This window comes from Phyllostomus hastatus, unplaced genomic scaffold, assembly GCF_019186645.2.
Source record: "Phyllostomus hastatus isolate PE091 unplaced genomic scaffold, TTU_PhHast_1.1 phas_contig_113, whole genome shotgun sequence".
NCBI lineage: Eukaryota > Metazoa > Chordata > Mammalia > Chiroptera > Phyllostomidae > Phyllostomus > Phyllostomus hastatus.
In genome coordinates this window covers 14697375-14717614 of record NW_025333530.1, presented here as the reverse complement: position 1 = coordinate 14717614, position 20240 = coordinate 14697375, and the positions used below count along the sequence as shown (strand labels likewise).

At 38.3% G+C, this 20240-nt stretch overlaps 1 protein-coding gene and 1 pseudogene across 8 annotated transcripts in view; both read right to left on the bottom strand.

Annotated features, from left to right (window-relative positions):
• The window catches only part of KMT2A (lysine methyltransferase 2A), a 97336-nt gene that overhangs the window by 44252 nt on the left and 32844 nt on the right, over window positions 1–20240 (bottom strand). For 6 of the 8 annotated variants that reach the window (XM_045838091.1, XM_045838132.1, XM_045838106.1 and 3 more), the window contains 9 exons: window positions 18758–18827; window positions 13480–16133; window positions 12037–12214; window positions 10519–10753; window positions 8578–8642; window positions 7761–8138; window positions 7121–7194; window positions 6050–6181; window positions 1628–1741 (listed from right to left, as the gene is read on the bottom strand). In XM_045838091.1, coding sequence (XP_045694047.1) covers window positions 1628–1741; window positions 6050–6181; window positions 7121–7194; window positions 7761–8138; window positions 8578–8642; window positions 10519–10753; window positions 12037–12214; window positions 13480–16133; window positions 18758–18827 — 3900 coding nt within the window. The remainder of the gene's footprint in view (window positions 1–1627; window positions 1742–6049; window positions 6182–7120; window positions 7195–7760; window positions 8139–8577; window positions 8643–10518; window positions 10754–12036; window positions 12215–13479; window positions 16134–18757; window positions 18828–20240) is intronic. The other 2 variants (XM_045838140.1, XM_045838149.1) reach the window with 1 other exon arrangement.
• Window positions 6379–6758, bottom strand: LOC123818173 (annotated as a pseudogene).

Genomic DNA, 20240 nt, shown 5'->3' with positions numbered 1-20240 from the left:
GAAAACTATTAACATTTGGGGACTCTGGGTAAAGGGGATATGGGAATTCTTTGTACTATGCTTGTAACTTTTCTGTAACTCTGATATCATGTCAACATACAAACTTTTAGATCTGGATGCAGGGAGCCTTCATCAGGCACTGGGTATGCTGCCGAAGGGCACATGGCAGTGCGCTGTTCATCCTCTAGCTCAGTTTTTAGGAATTCTGTAGGACTGCTGTGCACTACACATTTTTTTCTTTTTATTGAATTTATTGGGATGACAGTGGTTAAAAAAATTATATAGATTTAAGGTATAGGGTTTTATAATATATCACTCTGTATATTGTATTGTACGTACACTCCCCAAGTTCTCCTTCCATCACCATTTAACCCCCCTTTACCCCCTCCAACTCCCTACCCTCCATCCCCCCACAGCTACACAATTTAGAGCACCTATACTCTGAAAAAACAAACAAACCAACCCTGTTTAGTCACAGAAGTCAAAGTATTGTTGCTTAAGTTATGGTATTTCTGTAGCTAGCATATTGTGTAAATGCAAAGCATTAGATTAAGTAGGAAAAGAAATACAGTAGCCCCTGGCACTTATAGACTGAATATTCTTAGTTTCAATGACATCTATAGCAACCCCAATATAAACAATACTGAAAGAAGCCCTTCTCTTTATTATACATATATAGAGAGAAATGTTTATTTTACATACTTGTGTATACACACACACATATTTGCTAATTTACCTAATTATATACATGAGATAAATGCCTAGGAGTATAATTACTGGGTTAGAAGGTATACCTATTTTAAAATACACATTTTCAAATAACCCTCAGAAAGAAAGAATGTAGCTAATTTAGATTTCCACCAACAGAGAGCCTTCCTTTCTTATATCAGGCTTTTAATTTCCAGTTTTTGGACATCAGAAAGCTCAATGCTCATTCCCACTATGTTTTTATGTCTCATTTGTGAATTATATATTTCTGTCTTTAGGCCTGTAATTTTTTTAACTGGGTGTTACTCTTTTTTCTTATTAATTGCTAAGAGCTCTTTAGAGACAAGAGGGTTTCGGTATCTAATATAAAACCACCATTAAAAGCATCTCTTTATCTAGACGAACACTGTATTATTATTTTTCCATGTTTGGTTATCTAGTAGAAAAAACAGACCTCTAGTAAAGAGTAAAATTAGAAGATTAGACTGTTAAACTTTTCACATCCAATAATTCTGCTATTCTAATAAGAAGCAGATGCCTTCCTAAAATCTCAAAAAAAAAAAAAAAGTAAAAGCATTTCACTAGCTGGTTTAAACAAGGAGTAGTACCTGTTGCATACCAATAAATCAGAGTATAGTTATATTTTTCAAATATTTATTTATTTTTAAAGAAAGGGGAAGGGAGAGAAACATCGATGTGAAAGAGAAATATCAATCAGTTGCCTCTCATATGCATCCAGACCAGGGACTGAACCCACCAATCAAGGCATGTGCCCTGGAACAGGTGACATTTCACTTTGTAGGATGTTGCCCAACCAACTGAGGCACATCAGGTCAAGGCATTTTTTTAAATCACAAAACAAAAAACAAAAACACCTACCATTATACCTTCTAGTGTACCAAGAAGCAGAATATCTTACCTCTACGTGTCCACTACTGGCACAGAGAAAGCAAACCACCCTGGGTGTTATAGGGAGAGAGGTCAAGATTCCTAAGCCTCCCATCTCCCACACGTTTTCTGCTTCACAATCCTCCTGTGGAGACAGAAAAATCATTTATAAAAGATTTAGAATGACACAACTTTGGATTGAAAATAAAGATAAAAATAGTAAAATTAGATGACACCAGAATGTCAAGAATACTACATTTTATGAGTTCAAAAACAACTGCTGCTTTGAAAATCTTTAATCTCAAATACAAACTGTTAAAAGGCTCAACTAATTATTGGTTCAATTCACATTAACTATATGCAAAGATATACTGGAATTGAATTTCTATTAGTTTTGCTAATTCAAGAAATCATCATTTGACAATTCCTATGTGAAAGAATTATTTCCTCAAATATTATTCTCATCTACATATACTTTATTACTTTGGATGAACAAGGGTGTTCCCACACCAATGTCCTTCAGTCAGTTCACAAAGAGTGATCAAAGCTTTCACACACTGGAACCCATCTGCTAAGGAGAGTTCTTATTCATTTCCCCAGTTAGTGCTGAATTTCCTCACTTTTAAGTGCAGAAGGTAAACGTGGTATTCACTTCCTCCCACAACCATATCAAACTCACAGCTAAACTACAGAACAGCCATCATTGAAAGCCACCTGAAATCTAGCTGAACAGAAATCCTATAACTAACTTAGATATACAAAAGAAGCCACTTCAAGACTGGTAGTAGGGCCAGAGACACAGATCCCACACCCATATGTGGTAGTTAAAAACTGGGAGGGATATCCCTAAAAAACAAGGAGTCCCAACCCCATACCAGGGTTTCAGTACCAGGAAGAAAAGTCCTTATAACTTCTGGCTATAAAAACGGATGAAGACGGTGGCTAAGTGACAGAGAACTACAAGAATCCCAGGTGTTCCTCTTAAAGGGCTCTTGCACAGCATTATTCAGTACTCAGACTTACGAGCAATGAGTTCCCTTTAGCTGAACCCACCCCCTGCAGGTGCAGGTAGGTACCATATTTCAGGCACCATCGACCTGGCTAACAAGTTTGCCTACCCTGCTGATTCCTTGAGACTCCACCTCACCCACCTTGCATGCCCAGCAAGGCAGTTGCCAGTGCCATTTCCATACAAATGGCATGCCTGGTTCATGCTGCAGACTTTTTTTTTTACAATATCTCAAAGGTCCACAAACCCCAAACAAGCTGTATCTGGCCCTAGCATGCCCCATACCTGCTACTAATTAGTTCCAAGGCTGGCACTAGCAGCAACTGAACTCAGTCTGCAGCATAGCCTTTTTCCCAGGCATCTCCAAACCCAGCAAGTAGCAGCCATCAGCATATCACTCTGTAGCTCACACCTGGTGGCCCTAAGCAGCTGCGGACCTTGGCCTGCTTGTCCCAAGGAGGCCCCAAAGTCCGCACACCCAGTGGACAGCATCAGACTGAATCAAAGAACCACCCAACCACCTTCACTTGCCACACACTCAAGGGGAGTGGACAGGCACCAGGGCTCCACTAAACGGAGTCCTGTCCCATTGGGTGGGCTGCGGCACACCTGATCCTCTGCTGTAGTCTTGTCCTCCCAACCAATTAGCCTGGGGGTAAATCTCTCCCACTGATATGCCAACAGCAATCAAGGTTCAACTACAACCGGAAAGCACACATAGCCCACACAGGGAGCGCAACTAGAGCACCCAGTTCCAGGTGGCTGGGGAGGCTGAACCATTGGACCCCACAAGACACCTACCAATAAGGTCACTGTACTAAGGCCAGAAGATGTAGCAGCTCTACCTAATATATAGAAGCAAATACAGGGAGGCAGCCAAAATGAGAAAGAAATGTGTCTCAGATGAAAGAATAGAACAAAACTCCAGAAAAAGTACTGAACAAAACAGATATGCAATCTAGCAGATGCAGAGTTCAAAACACTGGTTATAAAGATGCTAAATTAACTTAGGGGAAGAGTAGAGAAACTTAGAACTTCAATAAAGCAAAAACATAAAATTAAAACTAGAGGCCCTCATCAGGTAGCTCAGTTGGTTAGAGCGTCAACCTGATACACCAAGATTGCAGGTTTGATCCCCAGTCAGGGCACATATAAGAATAAAACAATAGCCCTGGCTGGCGTAGCTCAGTGGATTGAGCGCGGGCTGTGAACCAAAGTGTCGCGGGTTCGATTCCCAGCCAGGGTACACGCCTGGGTTGCAGGCCATAACCCCCAGCAACCGCACATTGATGTTTCTCTCTCTCTCTGTCTATCTCCCTCCCTTCCCTCTCTAAAAATAAATAAATAAAATCTTAAAAAAAAAAAAGAATAAAACAATAAATGCATGACTAAGTAGAACAACAAATCAATGTTTCTCTCTAAATTAAATTAATAATAAATTAAAAAAAATGGAATTAGAAAACATGAAAAGAACCAGTCAGAAATGTAGAATTCACTAACTAAAATAAAGACTATATTATAGGGAATCAACAGTACAGCCGATGAAGCAGAGGGTAAAATTAGCAATTTAGAAGATAAAGTAGCAGAAAAAAAAAAAGAAGAAGATAAGTTAGCAGAAAACACTAATTTAGAAAGCAAAGAGAAAAACAAAACCCTCAAAATGATGATAGTTTAAGGAGTCTCTGGGACAACATCAAGCATACCAACATTCACATCATGGGTTGCCAAAAAGAGAAGAGAAAGAGCAAGAAATAGAAAACCTATATGGAAAAAATGTCAGAAAAATTCCCTGATTTCGTCAAGTCCAGGAAGCACAGAGAGTCCCAAACAAGGTGAACCCAAAGAGGCCCACACCAAGAAACATCATAATCAATACGCCAAAGGTTAAAGACAAAGACAGAATCTTAAAAGCAGCAAGATGGAGGATGGGTACACAGCCTTTTAAGGGTGCTGTATCTCCCTAAGATGATATTCAATTAAAAAACCTGAGCCCTGGCTGATGTGGCCCAGTGGATTGAGTGCCAGCCTGCAAACCAAAAAGTTGTCACAGTCTGATTCCCAGTCAGGGCACACACCTGGGTTGCAGGCCAGGTCCCTAGTTGAGGGTGTGTGAGAGGCAACTAATCAATGTTTTTCTCCCTCATTTCCCCTCTCTCTAAAAATAAATAAGTAAAAATCTTTAAAATTTTTAAAAATTGAAATAAAAAAACTGAACAATGAGAAAAAAAAAGCAACAAGAGAAAAGCAGTTAGGTGCCTACAAGGGAGCTCCCACAATACTATCAGCTAATTTTTCAACAGAAACTTTGCAGGCTAGAACCTACAACTAAGATTTCTGTACTCAGCAGAGCTATCATGTAGAACTGAAGGACAGATAAACAGCTTCCCAGACAAGATAAGCTAAAGGAGTTCATTACCACCAAGCCAGCATTATTAGAAATGTTAAAGGGTCTTCTTTAAGAAGAAGATGATCAAAATATGAATAATAAAATGGCAATACTATATATCGATCAAGTTACTTTAAATGCAGATGGATTAAATCTTCTAATCAAAAGACATATGGTGGTTTAATGGATAGCAAAACCCCTACCTATGCGGTCCACAAGAGACTCACTTCAGACTGAAAGACACAGAAAGTAAAGGGATAGAAAAAGGTATTTCATGAAAATGTAAACAAACAAGGAAACCAAGAAAAAATGTAGAGTAGCAGTACTTATACCAGACTAAATAGACTTTCAAACAAAGGCTATAACCAGAGACAAAGGATCCAGCAATTCAACTTCTGGGTATTTATCAAAAAAAAACCCAAAACACTAAGTCAAAAAGACATCTATATGCATATGTTGATTCTAACATTATTTACAAGAGCCATGAAATGAAAGAAATCTAAGTGCCCATCAGTAAGTGAATAGATAAAGAAAATGTGGTACATATACAAAATGAAATATTAGTCATAACAAAGAATGAAATCTTGCCGTCTGCAACAACACGGATGGACCTAAAGAGCACTGTGCTGAGTGAAATAAGTCAAAGAAAGGCAAATGCCAGATGATTTCACTTATATGTATAATCTAAAGAACAAAATAAACAACAGAAACAGGCTCATGGATACAGAGAACATCTGGATGGTTGCGAGATGGGAGGGGTTTAGAGGATGGGTGAAAAAGGTGAAGGGATTAAACGGCACAAATTGGCTGTTACAAAATAGTCACAGGTTGTAAAGTACAGGATAGGGAATACAGTCAATAATACAGTCATAACTACGTATAGTGCCAGATAAATAGGTTTATCGTGATGATCAGTTTGTAAGTTATATGTCTAATCAGGCGGTTGTACACCTGAAACTAATATAATATTGTATGTCAACTGTAATTGAAAAATAAAAAATTATTTAAAAAAAAGTCCACAACACTTAATATACTATGTGATCACTAAACACTTTTACCTTAAAGTCCACTCTGATCCTGTGGACTCCATCTGCTGGGATTTTTTGCTTAGAACCATTGCCATTGGAGAGAGTGCTGAGGATGTTCAGAGTGCCTGTGTTCTCCTGCTTATTGACTGGAGGTGGCTTTTCCTACAGAGATAGAAGACAAAGAACAAAACCACACTCTACTTGCATTTACTTTTACAACAGAAAATAATACAAATGAGAAATCTTACTAATCTGGAAAACAAGTTTTCAACCTTAAGTATCCTATAGAAATAGTGAAGTACTCTTCAGAAGATTTTTTTCCATTGAGGCATTTTATTTGCATGTATGTATTAACATTCCTAGAAAAAGAATCACAGGACTTTTACTCCTGTGTGTTTTCATCCTACTTCTTTGTGGTCCATGATGCCTGCTGAGGTTGTCAGTACAGTGAAACCAAACTGATGGGACAGGGGCAGGTTATTCTGCCATTTTTCTAGATCTTTCAGTCACATATCAGATTTGGGCTGATCACTCCACACTTGTTTAACCTGCCTATGAAGCTGACAGTTTTCCCAGCTCTGTGATCATCAACGGTTTAAACTGGCCAATGCTTCATCATCACTGTTAGAAACTGGAAAATGACTTTGGAGCATGACCTAATAAAGACCTAGTGTTTGACTCTCTTTTTGGCATTGTTGATGCTCTTGAGAGCATCAGCCAGGATATACATGTGCACCATTATGGTGACACAAAAACATGGTGAAGAGAGCCAGAAGATTCTTAAAAACATAACTCTATCTTTCCACATAATAAAAATAAAGCACAGAAGAAGGGATTATTACAAATATTGCTAAAGGATATTGACAGCAAAAAACAATTATACTAAACGGCATGTAGCATAAGCATATAGGGCCACAAGGAAGGGAAAAACAAGGGGAGAGAGACAAAAATAGAAATTAGCTAATGCCTAAATTCCGCTGCCATCTACATAGAAAGAAAAATGCAGTTTCATTCATCAGTCATGTAAATGTCAAGAATAAGGCTATTTTCCTACAGAATAGAACACATTCCTGAAAAATGGCAGAGAAACAAATCTCTCACCTTTTCTTTTGGTTTTTGTTTTACAGGAATAGCTGGGCGAGGAGCCACTTTTTTCTGCTTGCTTTGCTCTGGACCTAAAGAATTCAAAATAAATTGCAGTTAAATGCTATTAAACGCATAGTTAATGCTAAATAGCAATTACTACTTTAGTACTCATTGGCCTGTGAAGAAAAGGGTATTAGAAAAGAAAAAACTGCCCTGGCTGGTGTAGCTCAGAGGATTGAGCATGGGCTGTGAACCGAAGGGTCGCTGGTTCAATTCCCAGTCAGGGCACATGCCTGGGTTGCAGGCCAGGTCCCCAGTGGGGGCCATGTGAGAGGCAACCACACATTGATGTTTTTGTCCCTCTCTTTCTCTCTCCCTTCCCTTCTCTCTAAAAATAAATAAATAAAATCTTAAAAAAAAAAAAGTAAAGAGAAAACTATTTAAACTCTAGGCATTAAATAAAAATTAAGACCAACTTAACTGGTTTCTCTTTCGTTTCTATTTCCTTATTACTATATAATGGTTAAAAGAGCTAATTTTCTTGCACTGAAAAGGTAAAGATATACATTTCAGATTTCCAAATGCTGTTTAAGATACCAATGCTTTTTTGTTAGGACTTCTCATCCAGCAGCTCCTTCTTGCCTTCCTCACTCACCCGACTCTGGTGGTGGAGGCTGCTTTTTCTTGGGCTCATTAGGAGCAGTCTTGGGAACTTCCTTTCTTGGTGGTGCTGTGCTAGGTGGCTGTGGGGGCATGACTGGTGCTGGCTGGGGGACTTGTTTGCTGGACTTCCTGGAAGTTGGAGTAATAACTTGTTTGGATTCAGGTCCTGAGGCAGAGGCATTCCCTTCTTCATTCTTTTCCTCAACATGCTTTCGCAGAGAAGGTTCACCATTGCTTTTCTTGGGGGCAGGATCCTCTCTCACTGATGGGGTAGGTTTCTGACTAGAGTCCACCAAATTCTTCACAACACTGCTCTCTTTGCTCTCTTTCTTTTCATTGGTCTTAGACTTTTTCTCTTTCTTTTTCACAGCTAGGGAAAAACATGATTATTTATCTACAAGCAAGAAAAATTTTATTTAAAACAGAAGTACAGGAATGTAACATAATCTTATTCTCAGTTTCCTGCAGCTAAAGCTGACACTCAAGAGGCTCAAGAAAGTTAATGCCAACTTGGTCAGGTAAAATAGGTATACTTTCATTGATCTAGGGAATGAAATAAACTGTAATTTTTATATGAATTTAAAAATGTCTTATTATGGAAATTTTCAAACATACACCAAGGTAAAGGGTATAGTAAAATGAACCCCTATGTCCATCAACCAAGCTTCAACAACCATCAACTCCCTGGGAAAGAGTACTTAAAAACAAACAAACAAATAAAAAAAAACTAGTATTAGTTTTACACTAGATGTATAAAACTAAATGGCATTAAAGCAAGAAGCATTTTGGGGAAGAACTTTTTACATCACCTTTTGCTTGCTTCTGAAGATAGGCTTTGGAAGGCATCCACTGTAGATTCTGACATTTTCTCATCCTGGAATAACAAAAGTTACCATAAAGTAAACAATTTTAGAAGAGAAGCAATTTGAAAAAGTGTTAATTTGTCTGCAAGAATCAGTGAATAAGCCCTGGCTGGCGTAGCTCAGTGGACTGAGCGCGGGCTGCAAACCAAAGTGTCACAGGTTCGATTCCCAGTCAGGGTACATGCCTGGGTTGCAGGCCACGGCCCCCAGCAACCGCACATTGATGTTTCTCTCTCTCTCTCTCTCTCCCTCCCTTCCCTCTCTAAAAATAAATAAATAAATAAAATCTTAAAAAAAAAAAAAAAAAGAATCAGTGAATATTCAGGTTCATTTTGAGAGTTGAAAAAGGAATGCTCAATTACTTAAGATTAAATCTGAACCTTTGAATCCTTCAATTGGCAATTTTACCTACTTTTATGATCTAAAAAGACCAATTACCAAATTATTTTTAAAATGAGACTGAAATTTCTTACGACCTAGTACTGATTTGCACCACACAAAATGACTGGTTGATATTTCTTATTATCAAATTACTTCTGTTCCCTTCCAAAGTTAATATTCATTTAGTAATCTCCATACAAAATGGACTAAAATTACCCAGCAAGTCCTCTGCCTGCACCACAATGCTGCAGGTCTATGTCAGGACTCCACTCCTCAATTTAGTGAAACTCAGACTTAATTTGAAGTATAAAATTGAACCAAATCATTTCAACCACTAAACTTAGTATAATTTTACCCTGCTAGTGCATATCTTTGCGCTGATCTATGAATTCTCACTCCTTTACACAAATGGGACTGAGACAAAATTCTTGCTTAAGGCCAGATTGAACCAAAGCACAGAACTACTTATTGTCTCCTAGAAACTGACTCCCGGGAAATAAGCAATGCAACGTCTCTCCCAACTATGTTTCATACAAATCATTTCAAGTTACTCATTCATTCAGAAAGTATCTGTTGATAACCTCTATTCCTTATGCCAGGTACTTTGTGAGACGCTCAGTCACCAGAATTTCTGTTTGTGCAACTCTTTTGATCAACTTTAAGCAAGTTAATCCCAGAGGGCAGAAACAGCATCCACAGATACACCAAAAAAACAGAGAAAAGATAACCAAAACTTCCATATCAAAAATTCCATATGCATGAAAACATTCTGAGAGCAAAGAGACATATACAAGATATTACCAATATTTCCTGAAAGCCATAAAGATAAAGGTAGTTTCAGTTGAACTAATAAATACTATAACTAAATGTGTCGGTTTTCAAGCAGAAACCTCCCAGATGTAAGCTGATATCGTAGCCACTAGACACATGCAGCCATTTACATTGAAATTAAAATTAAGTGAAACAGCCCTTGCTGAAGTGGCTCAGTGGATTGTACACGAGCCCCTGAACCAAAAGATCGCTGGTTCAATCCCCAGTCAGGGCACACGCCTGGGTTGCGGGCCAGGTCAGGTCCCCAACAGGGGGCGCACAAGAGGCATCCACACACTGATGTTTCTCTCCCTCTCTTTCTCCCTTCACCTCTGTCTAAAATAAATAAAATCTTTTTAAAAAATTAAATTAAGTGAAATGAAAAATGTAGTTCCTCAGTCACTAACCACACTTCAAGTGTTAAATAGCCACATTTGGCTAATGGCTACCATACTGAACTGAGCAGATAAAATATAACATTTCCACCACTGCAGAATGTTCTATCAGACAGCATTATTTCAGAGTATTTCTTATTTAAGCACATCCCAAACCTAGCCACACTGCAAAATCCAACTATGCAGCTAATCTTGCAACTCAAAAATTCAATACAACCACATTTAGTTTCCTGATTCATCTTTGCAACAAAATAATCTTCAAGGTAGAGAAGTCAAGGCCTCAGAATAAGACACCACTCACTTGCAGCACTGTTTCTTTATGTTGCGTCCACCAAACTTGGGCTTGTCTAAGCAATTAGTACAAACACCACAGTCCTCAGGCACCTGGCAGCCAGGACACTGCCCACACCGCCTTGATCGCCGTCCTTTCTTTACTGGAGGTTCCTGAGGCGCCTTGTTTCTGGTAACAGGTTTAATTGGTTTGATGGGTGGAGCAAGAGGTTCAGCATCTTCGGAGCCAGCAATGGATGACTTGTCTGTTGAAGAAAGGTGTCATTAGTTCTGAGGGAGTATCTAATTCCTTCTTGGGAGTAGAGGCAGAAATCCTCAATATCAATTTATGTTATTATATACATTCTAAGGTTGTTTTCATTGCAACTCCAAAAATGAATACAATAAAAATATCCAAATGTAGAACTTGGAGCTGTTTAAGTAATTATTTAAATATTGTTAAATGCTTATAACTTGCAACATCATGAAAGCAGAAATCCAAACACTGAAAACAAAACATAGTCTAACCTAAAGTTCAAGAATATAAATTGAACCTTGGCTGGTATGGTTCAATAGATTGAGTGCCAACCTGCAAACTGAAAGGTCATCAGTTCAATTCCCAGTCTGGGTACATGTCCAGGTTGTGGGCCAGTTGCAAGAGGCAACTGATTAGTGTGTCTCCTGCACATTGATGTTTTCTCTCCTTTTCTTTCTCCCTTCCCTTCTCTCTAAAACTAAATTTTTTTTTAAAGATTTTATTTATTTATTTTTAGAGAGGGAAGGGGGGAGGGAGAGAGAGAGAGAGACAGACAGACAGACAGACAGACATCAATGTGCGGTTGCTGGGGGTTATGGCCTGCAACCCAGGAATGTACCCTGGCTGGGAATCGAACCTGGGACACTTTAGTTCCCAGCCCGAGCTCAATCCACTAAGCTACGCCAGCCAGGGCTAAAACTAAATTTTTTAAAAAAGAAAAGAATATGTATTGAATGCTTCTGAAGATTCATTAAACCTCTAAATTTTATACGAGCAGTCACCTATCATTTAAGAACTGTACAGCAACCATGAGACTGTGCCTCACTAACCTCCAACCATAGGCAGCATAGGTGACCAAAGGCCCCAGCTGCTGAATGCAGAGATCCAGTGGTACAGAGCCCACACTTGCCATGGGAGCTGCTCCTATGCAGCAACTGAACATGGCAGGACACAAGATTCTTCTGGCAGTCAACTTTTGCTCAAGGACAGTCTTGTCGAACTTTTTTATACTACGTGGCAATCTAGGAAGATTCTGCCCAATATTCCCTCCCTCCTTCATTAGCCAGATTTGAAGAACAGTCTGAAATTCTCCCAGCCTTCCCTGGCTCCCTCCCCATTTTTCCTCATAGCCATTTCCTCTAATGAAATCCTTGTGCATTTAATCCTCCCTTTCCCTCTGTTGTTTAGAGGATCTGGGCTAATGAATAATGCTCTGAAGAGCCTACATCCTAAGAATGATCAGCAAACAAATCATGTGTGTGCTACAACTTCAAGGTTGACATCCTAACCTACCATCATTCCCCATGGAAGACAATATCTTCTCTCGTTCTTCCCATGGTAAGGCACTCAGGGTAGGCATGTCATCAGGGAACACAGCTCGTTTTCGGCCAAGGGCAACAGCAGCTCTTCTGCAGACATGTTTAATCCTGGGTCCTCGCACGGAGGTCTCTGATGAATCACTTTCTTGACCCTAAATATGAGGCAAACCAAAAACAAACAATAACAACCATACATGTTGAAAATATAATTAAATGAAACCAACGTATTTTAGATTAACTTATTAAAATCTAGAATCACTCTAATTATTTCTAGTTGATAAGCCATATCAATATGCAGGAATCAACTACTTCTATATCCTAAAACTGGCAGGAAAAAAACCAGGAATCAACTAAATTTTTATTCCCAATTATACTACTTAAAAATTTCCCTCAAAATTTAAGTTGCCAGTCTATATTATCAAAGAGTTCAGTATAACCATAGATTATTTCTTATTATTTCCATGATCAACAGAGAAGAGGAAATAACCTATAAATAGAAGTATAAAAAGGCCATGGCTCCAAACAGGAATGTCTCACATTTTAAAGAGCCACTGCTGTTAACGCTAGGAGGCTAACCAAAAAAACATCCAAAATAATGCCAGAGATAAGTCCCTGTTTGAATTCTCAACTGGCACAATTACTAAAATATAGCGCCCTAGGTTGAATAACATTAACAAACCCAAGTTTGTGGTCACTGTAACCTAACTTGATATGTTTGCACAAATATGCATCTACATGACGATTTTTTAAAAAGAACCCAAGGATCAGCAGGCTTTCTCAGAAAAGACCAGTGCCTAGCTCACTGCGTAAAAAGGAAAAAAAAATTGCTGTTCTTTGTAAAAATCTGTTTGTCTTCCTCTTAACTAACTCAATTCTACAACTTTTCTGTCCCACAACTTAAGGCCAAATGCTTCTCATATGTATTCTGTAAACACCTATTATTTATTGCTCTGATCACTTATTATTCAGAGGATGAGAATCTGCACCCACCCCCATTTTCTAAAGTAAACAACAGCAAAACAATTTGACTACTGAAATCCACATTCAAAATTAAGTCACAGATTGCAATACACCAAACCCATTAAGTACAAACAACTCAGCATTCTCTGTCACATGGCCCCAACCTACCTTTCAGTCTCAGTCCTTCACTTTCCTGAGCGTACCAGTCCAGCTAGTCACTGTACCTGAAATGCTTCTCTACCCACACTGTTCCCTCCACATAGAATGTTCTACCCTATCATTTTATACCTATCAAAATCCTACCAGTCCTTAAAGGACCATTGCAAAATGCTACCACTTCCTCTAACCTTTTCCTGATTCCCGTAACAGGATGTAACTGAAACACTTAGCCTAAAACTTGCTCATAGAAGGGGCTTGATAGTCTGTTGATTTTAACAGGCAACATGGAAAAGAGTACCTGTGCTTTGGGTTGGTCAGTTTGTTTAAGACTCTTACTCTTCTCAATCTTGCAGAGCTGGGCTTTGGCCTTTTTTAGGAGGCTGGCAACCCTCTTGTCAGTCATTGGAAGCTTGTCTGCCTGAGCCAACATGGAGCCTATGGAGGAAGTGGAATGTTTAACAGTGCTAGATGAAGGAGTGGAAAGGCAGAGAGTTTTCTCCTTCTCCAGAGATGGGGCAGTTGGGCTGAGGTCCAAGTTGTTTTTTTCCAGATTTCCTCTCCCTTTCTTTATAAGTATTTTGGTTTTGACAGCTGTTGTATCTCCAAGAGTCACAGAAACAGTATCAGTCCCAGAATCAAGTGATGAAGACTTCTTCCGTCCTGTTGCTTTTTTGGCAGAAGATGAAGCGGCAACATCTTCACCAACAACCTTCTCTTTGGAAACCCTACCCCCAGGATACAAAGCAGAACTACTCTGAATTTCTGATCCCTTTTTCCTTTTCTCTTTCCTTGACTCCCTCTTATTCTCTTTTTCTCTCTCTCGGTCTCTCTCTCTACTCTTGTCCTTCTCCATGTTCTTGTCAGCATCTCGATCTTTGGATAACTCCTCAGGGGCCTTGTCTTTATTTCTCCCTCTTTCAGTCTGAGAGCCTGGGGAAAACCAAGGGAAGAGAGGGGTAGGACTACTAGATGAAAATGGCTCTGCTGGAGCACTACTCTGCTTTCTTGGTCTCTGGTTTTTCTCTGCAGATTCCCCAGATTGAGTCAGGGAATGAGAAGGAAAAGTAAAACTTGGGTTTAAGGCACTAGTGGCAAGAGGACTAACAGAAATGCTTAATGAGGAAGAAACAGAAGACGGTGTGGTGAGAGGTGACAGCTCAGAAGTACTAAGCCTTCCACTTCTTGTCCTCATGGAGTGAGAAGGAGATCTTGGTTCAGATCGAATAGGGCTGAACACTTTTCTTTTCCTTTTCCTGTTAGATACTGCTGAAGAAGGTGTTCCAGCGGAAGTTCTATTACTAGGTAAAGTTACAGACTCAAATATTCTAGAATGAGCCTCACTTGGAGTAAATCTTGGTGCTCTCAGAAGAGGGCTCCTTTTGTGCACATCAAACCTTGTTCCAGAATGGAGTGGTGAAAACAATCGGGCTGATGCAGCAGTACCAGATGTAGAGAAACTAGATGCAAAGCCAACATCCTCAGGAGTTAGTGGAGGAGGTCGGAAATTATCAAATATTGGTTTTCGAATAAGACCTTCTTTGGCATACTTCGCTGAGGAAAAGTATTGTGGCTCTGACCTAGAATGCTTTAAAGAAGTCCACCTAAATGTTGGTTCTCGCAAAATAGATTTTCGCTTTCCTTGCATGGGAGCAGCAGAAGCAGGCAAAAATGGTGATGCTAAAGGGATCGTTGGAGGCATAAGCCAAGGTGTGTGGTCAGAGATGCTGGAGGTTGGCTGCAATGGTGGGGGTGGAGTAAGAAGAGGTGGAGGTGGTGAGGAGGAGGTCTGCTGCTGGGGGGCACTTTGTAGAGCTGATAATTTTTTTGTCGTTCTAGATCCAAAACTCCTCTCTGACACAGAATACCTTCTGCTTCTCCTGTCATTACTATCATTTTCTGGGGACTGGGAAATAGGTAGTGGAATATGAGATTCAGGGGTATCGCTCTGTTCTTCAGGAAGTACCTGAATCTCCTCTGAGGCCTGAGAATCTGTGGAGGTATCAACACTGGGGCTGCTAGATCGGGAGGAGTCTGAAGACATTTGAGAGGAGTGCTGAGAAGCTGCACTTGATTTTTCGGATGATCCACAGGATGTGGCACTGAATCTACTATTCGGTGTAGACTCTAGTCGGGCAATTTTAATTGGAGGGTCATAATCTTCATCCTCTATAAACCGCCGAGGGGTTTTAATGATCCGTGAGGAAATGGCACTGACGACAGGCATAATGAACTGTCGAATATTTTTGACCTGTGTCTTCACCTTTCTTCCCTGCAGCTGGGCTGCTTCTTTTTCAATTTTCTTTTGAGCCCCCTTTTTTGCCCTCTGCAAGAGCTGCTTAGCAATTGTTGCATCTGTCCTTTTAGAAGAAGGAATAATCCTAACTGGCTTAATCCTTCTAGGGCTTTGTCTGATTACTGTCTTATCTTCTTTTGTGTGTGGAGGTGTTCCTTCCTTGTCTTTCCGGACTTTCTGGGGCTTTTCCAGTTGAGAGTTAGTAAGGAGACCTGAAGGTGTCTTTATCCTTTCTGTCGATGGAGGCCTTCCTCGCCGTCGTACAATCTGTACCCCTTTTCTTCCTATTTGAAGTTTCCCTGTCTTAAACTTAGACTTGAGAGGAGAGAGTTTGCCTGCTCTTAATTTTTTAATCTTTGTGGCTTGCTGAAATGTAGCAGAAGGTGTCCGTTTAATTTTTTTCAGGCTATCTTCTTTGTTTCCCTTTGGTAACTCTGAAATGTCCTTTCCATGTGTTATTTTGATTTTTACTCCGGGGAAGGTGGGAGGTCTTCCTCTCTTTTTTTCTATACTTTTAGCATCTTTCTTCTTGATCTTATCTCCAGATTTGGTCTCTGATTTATTTAGAGGGGAAAACACAGATGGATCTGAGAGGATAGCTGAATTTCGGTCAGAGCCACTTCTAGGTCTCCCACGAGGTTTTCGAGGACTAGTTTTAACTGTGTACAGAAATTAAACAATGAAGAGCATACATTTAGCTTTTCAGTTCAGGTCTTAACTAAGCTGAATATAATTTAGCACAAGCCACTTGGTACTGAACTCTACTTGAGTCTAATGAGTCAATAAAATCTTAATTGTGCTTAGTTTCTTTTCCCCAAAAACCTTCTCAAAGAAATCAACTAAATAACATTCCACCTAAAAGAACATTTAACTACTTTTTTGATAGAAAATCTACCATAAAAGTTTTTCAACTGAGCAATTTATATTATACAAAAGTGATTTTCCTACAACTTTAGGTAAGCAAGATTTTTTCTGATTAAAAAAAAAAATGTTTAAAAAACATCTGTACTACCTTTTCCATATTCTAGCCACCAAGAATGACACTAAGAACATGTTTATAGTAACTCATCCCATCTTTTCAATTCAAAATTTTTGCTTTAATAAATTTGAACAAAGTGCTCTTCAATTAAACAACCAACTTCTATAGAGAAAGGCTCCTGAGCAGCTCAGCCTCCTATATTTTCAATCTGTTTTTGCCATAGTAAACTAAAAAAGTTTTATGAATAGGAAAGTATTCATTCATGAGACATCAGAAAATCATCACTGAACTAACTCAGCAGCATGTAATCTAATCAGTGATATGGCATGATAGTATGCCCATTAATCTGTCCTCGTACCTATAGGTTCTTGAACTAGTTAGTCTCAAGTTACAAAAAAAGATTTAACTTTAATTGCTGTAAGAGCAAATCAACAACTTATTAAATCATATTCCTTCCAAATAAAAGAATTTGACAATTTATAAATCAGCTCAATGTGCTACTTATCATAAGAAAACAAAATTTTCCTAAAACTTTTTGTATACATTTGTATGTTCTAAATGTATTAAGAGTTGCCTAGTCTATCATATCTTCTCTTCTCTCATGACTTTTTAATGTTTTATTTAACTCAACATTCTTCTGAGATTTAAAACCTCCCCTAACAGGAACCAAAAGAGATGCATGCCTTTATGAACATTTTAGACTATGGAACTTTCTAACAGAGCAGAAATCAACAACAGGCTTGTTATTTACCTCTCTAAATATAATTGCTTTCCTCACCAATTAACTAACTTGAGACTTCTCTTAATAGATTAAGGATTCACAAATCCATTCTCAATACATACTAATTACAACAAAAGTAACAGGCTGAGACAGCAGAGAAACTATGTTTCATTTTTTAATTAATGAAACATATCCATATGATTTTTTAAAATCCAAGACAACATTCAAGAGAGACTGATAGCCAACAAAAAAACTTAAGAGGAAACCACCAAGAAAGGGTTGTAAATTATCAAAATAAACTCCTCCCCAGGTACATCACAAGATTCCTTATCATCATGATATACTTGAACCTGGCAACTAACAGGGCTTTGTTAATTCTGAAGACCTATCCAACTTTTAAAAGCTTTTGGTGGACAAATAGAAAAAGCAGAACAGAGAAGAGTCCAGTTCTGCTGTGAACCTCCATAATCCACGACACATTCAACGAACTCACAAGTCAATTATAAGTAATTGCTCATCATGTATTTTCTGGGCCTCATGTTGTCATGTATAAATAAGGGTTAGCCCAGATGATCTCTAAAATCACTTTCTGATATGAAATTTTAGGATTTAACCACATGTTCAAGAGAACATTGCTACTGTCTAAATGGCACAAATACTAGGATCCTACCAACAAACTTCTCCAAACTAAATGACAATACCATCACCATTTGGGAAAGAAAATTGTCATTATGTGTTTGAATGAGAATACTACATAACATGACAACTCAAATAAAACCCAAATGCTAACAAACATCACAAACTATCAATGTCAAAAAGCAAAAACACAGCTAACAACATTTTAAAACTAGATTGTCTATCCACGCAAAATTTTTTAAAAATCATCCAAAAATTCAGAAGAGCAGCACAAATAGGGAATGTTTTCTTCATCAAAAGATCTACAGGTGTCTCCTATACAGAACAAAATAGAAGAGAATGCTGTAAACCCTTACATGTTATCTCCACTAAGGACTGTCAGAAAGCTAGCTGTAAGTCTAGAATTTCAAGACATTCTAGATATTTTCTTAGTGAGAACAATGCCAAAACTATTGTTTATAAATGGAAATGCCCCATATCATTTTTGTTTTATTTTAATACAGCCTTTCAAGAATTGGGTAAAATAGTTCACAGTGCTAATATTTTGTTTTTAGTTCTTTCACAGTAACAGACCAAATTTAACCTGGTCAAATTACTACCAAAGTCATACATACTACCATATAATTCAAAATATGTAAATCGGAGGTTGCTCTTAGTAGGTACTTTCTATTTGCCTACCAGATTTTTCAATCATCCCATGGGAAGCCTACCTATCATGTCACAGGTGGTTCCCACAGAGAAGCCTGACAAGAGTCAGTCCCATGAATAGATGTATATCACAAGCCATTTCTTACTTAGTGTGAGGGAAAAGGAATGATGTGCAAAAAACAAACAAAAAACAAAACGCTACTATTTAAGACCATCCTTTACATCCAAAGACGACAAGGGGAAGTCGCAGTCTCTTAACAAATACAACTTAAAGGCACCATGCACTTAACTGGCCATACCTGAAGGAGACCTTGCAGGACTTCGTACTCTGACTTCTTCATCTGAGCCAAAACCTAAGAACTGCTCATCCTACAACAAAGGAAAATTATTTTAAAATCAGAAACCAAAACATAAATGCAAACAAATCCTAAAGAAATGCCCAGAGGAGACAAAAATGAATTTGAAAAAATATCCTCTCTATATTAATCATCATTCATATGGGTATCTAAAATAACTGGTATTGAAATAAATGGACCTAGGCATACAGCTTTATTATAAACAGGAGCTGTGTGTAATTGAACAATGCACTGAAATGTCATCTTTGATGCATAAAACCCAGGGGACAGTCCAAAAGTTCACACTATAGATGCAGCCCAAAACAATTAAAGAACTTTAATTCAAGTATTCAAATCAGTACAATGGCAGAAATATACAGCCCCGATAAAACAAATCTTTTCAACAAGTAGTTAAGTCTACAAACACATAAGGAGTAACATAAACAATATCATAATCTCTGATTTACTAAATATTAATACAGACTGAAGTTTCCATAATCGTCAATTCTTTAACTCAGGAATTGACATTTAGATGTGATTTCTATACATTTGAGATTCAAAGATTCTCAGCATGGCATTTTATGGCATCATTTTAAAATGCCCTGTGATAAGAGACTTAATGGTGGGCAGCAGCATCTGAGAAAGCGATCATGAATTGATGACATATAGGGTGAAATTCATGCAAAAATAACATAGGGAATCATCTTATTTTCAGTTAGAAAAGGTGAAAACTTCCTACTTCTCCCTTTTGACCTGCCCTTTATAAAAAAAAAAATACCAAGGATTAAACCTATTTTGAACATGTTCTCACAAAAGATGGTCTATTTAAACAAACTGATTAATAGAAATTCACTGATTCAGAGACTAGAAGTTCCTTCCAGAGAGAGGTGAGAAAGAGAGAGAACTTCAGATTCCAGTAACAAAATCCATACCAAACAAGAAAAAGATAAGGAACGAAAGACAGATTTTCTTGAACCTCCGATGTATACTGATACAAACTAAGTTCCAACAATTAAAGCTCCCAAATTTCCCCTCAGGAGCAAGGACCACGTGTATGTGGGTCATATCTGTGGATTTTCTGAGGAATTGTTTCTCCAGTTAGTTTAAAGCTCAATTCAGGTGCTAATCTGTTTACCACTCATAACCAGTAATATATTAAAAGACACATGCAACCTGTTAGACAAATTAGCAGGTTCAGCTCTTAAATTGAAATGCTTTTGAGAGGCAAAATGCTTGAGGCCAAGACTTTGGATATAATGCAACTGAGAGACACTACTCACTAGAATCTAAAAAGGTTCTTGCTCTTAAGAGTGTTAAAATTATTGAAATATTTAACTATTTAAAAGATCTGCAGTTATCCTTTTCAAAGAGATTTCTTGTAAAGTATTATAATTATGAGAATTAAACCTGCCTTGGCTGGTGTAGCTCAGTGGATTAAGCATGGGCT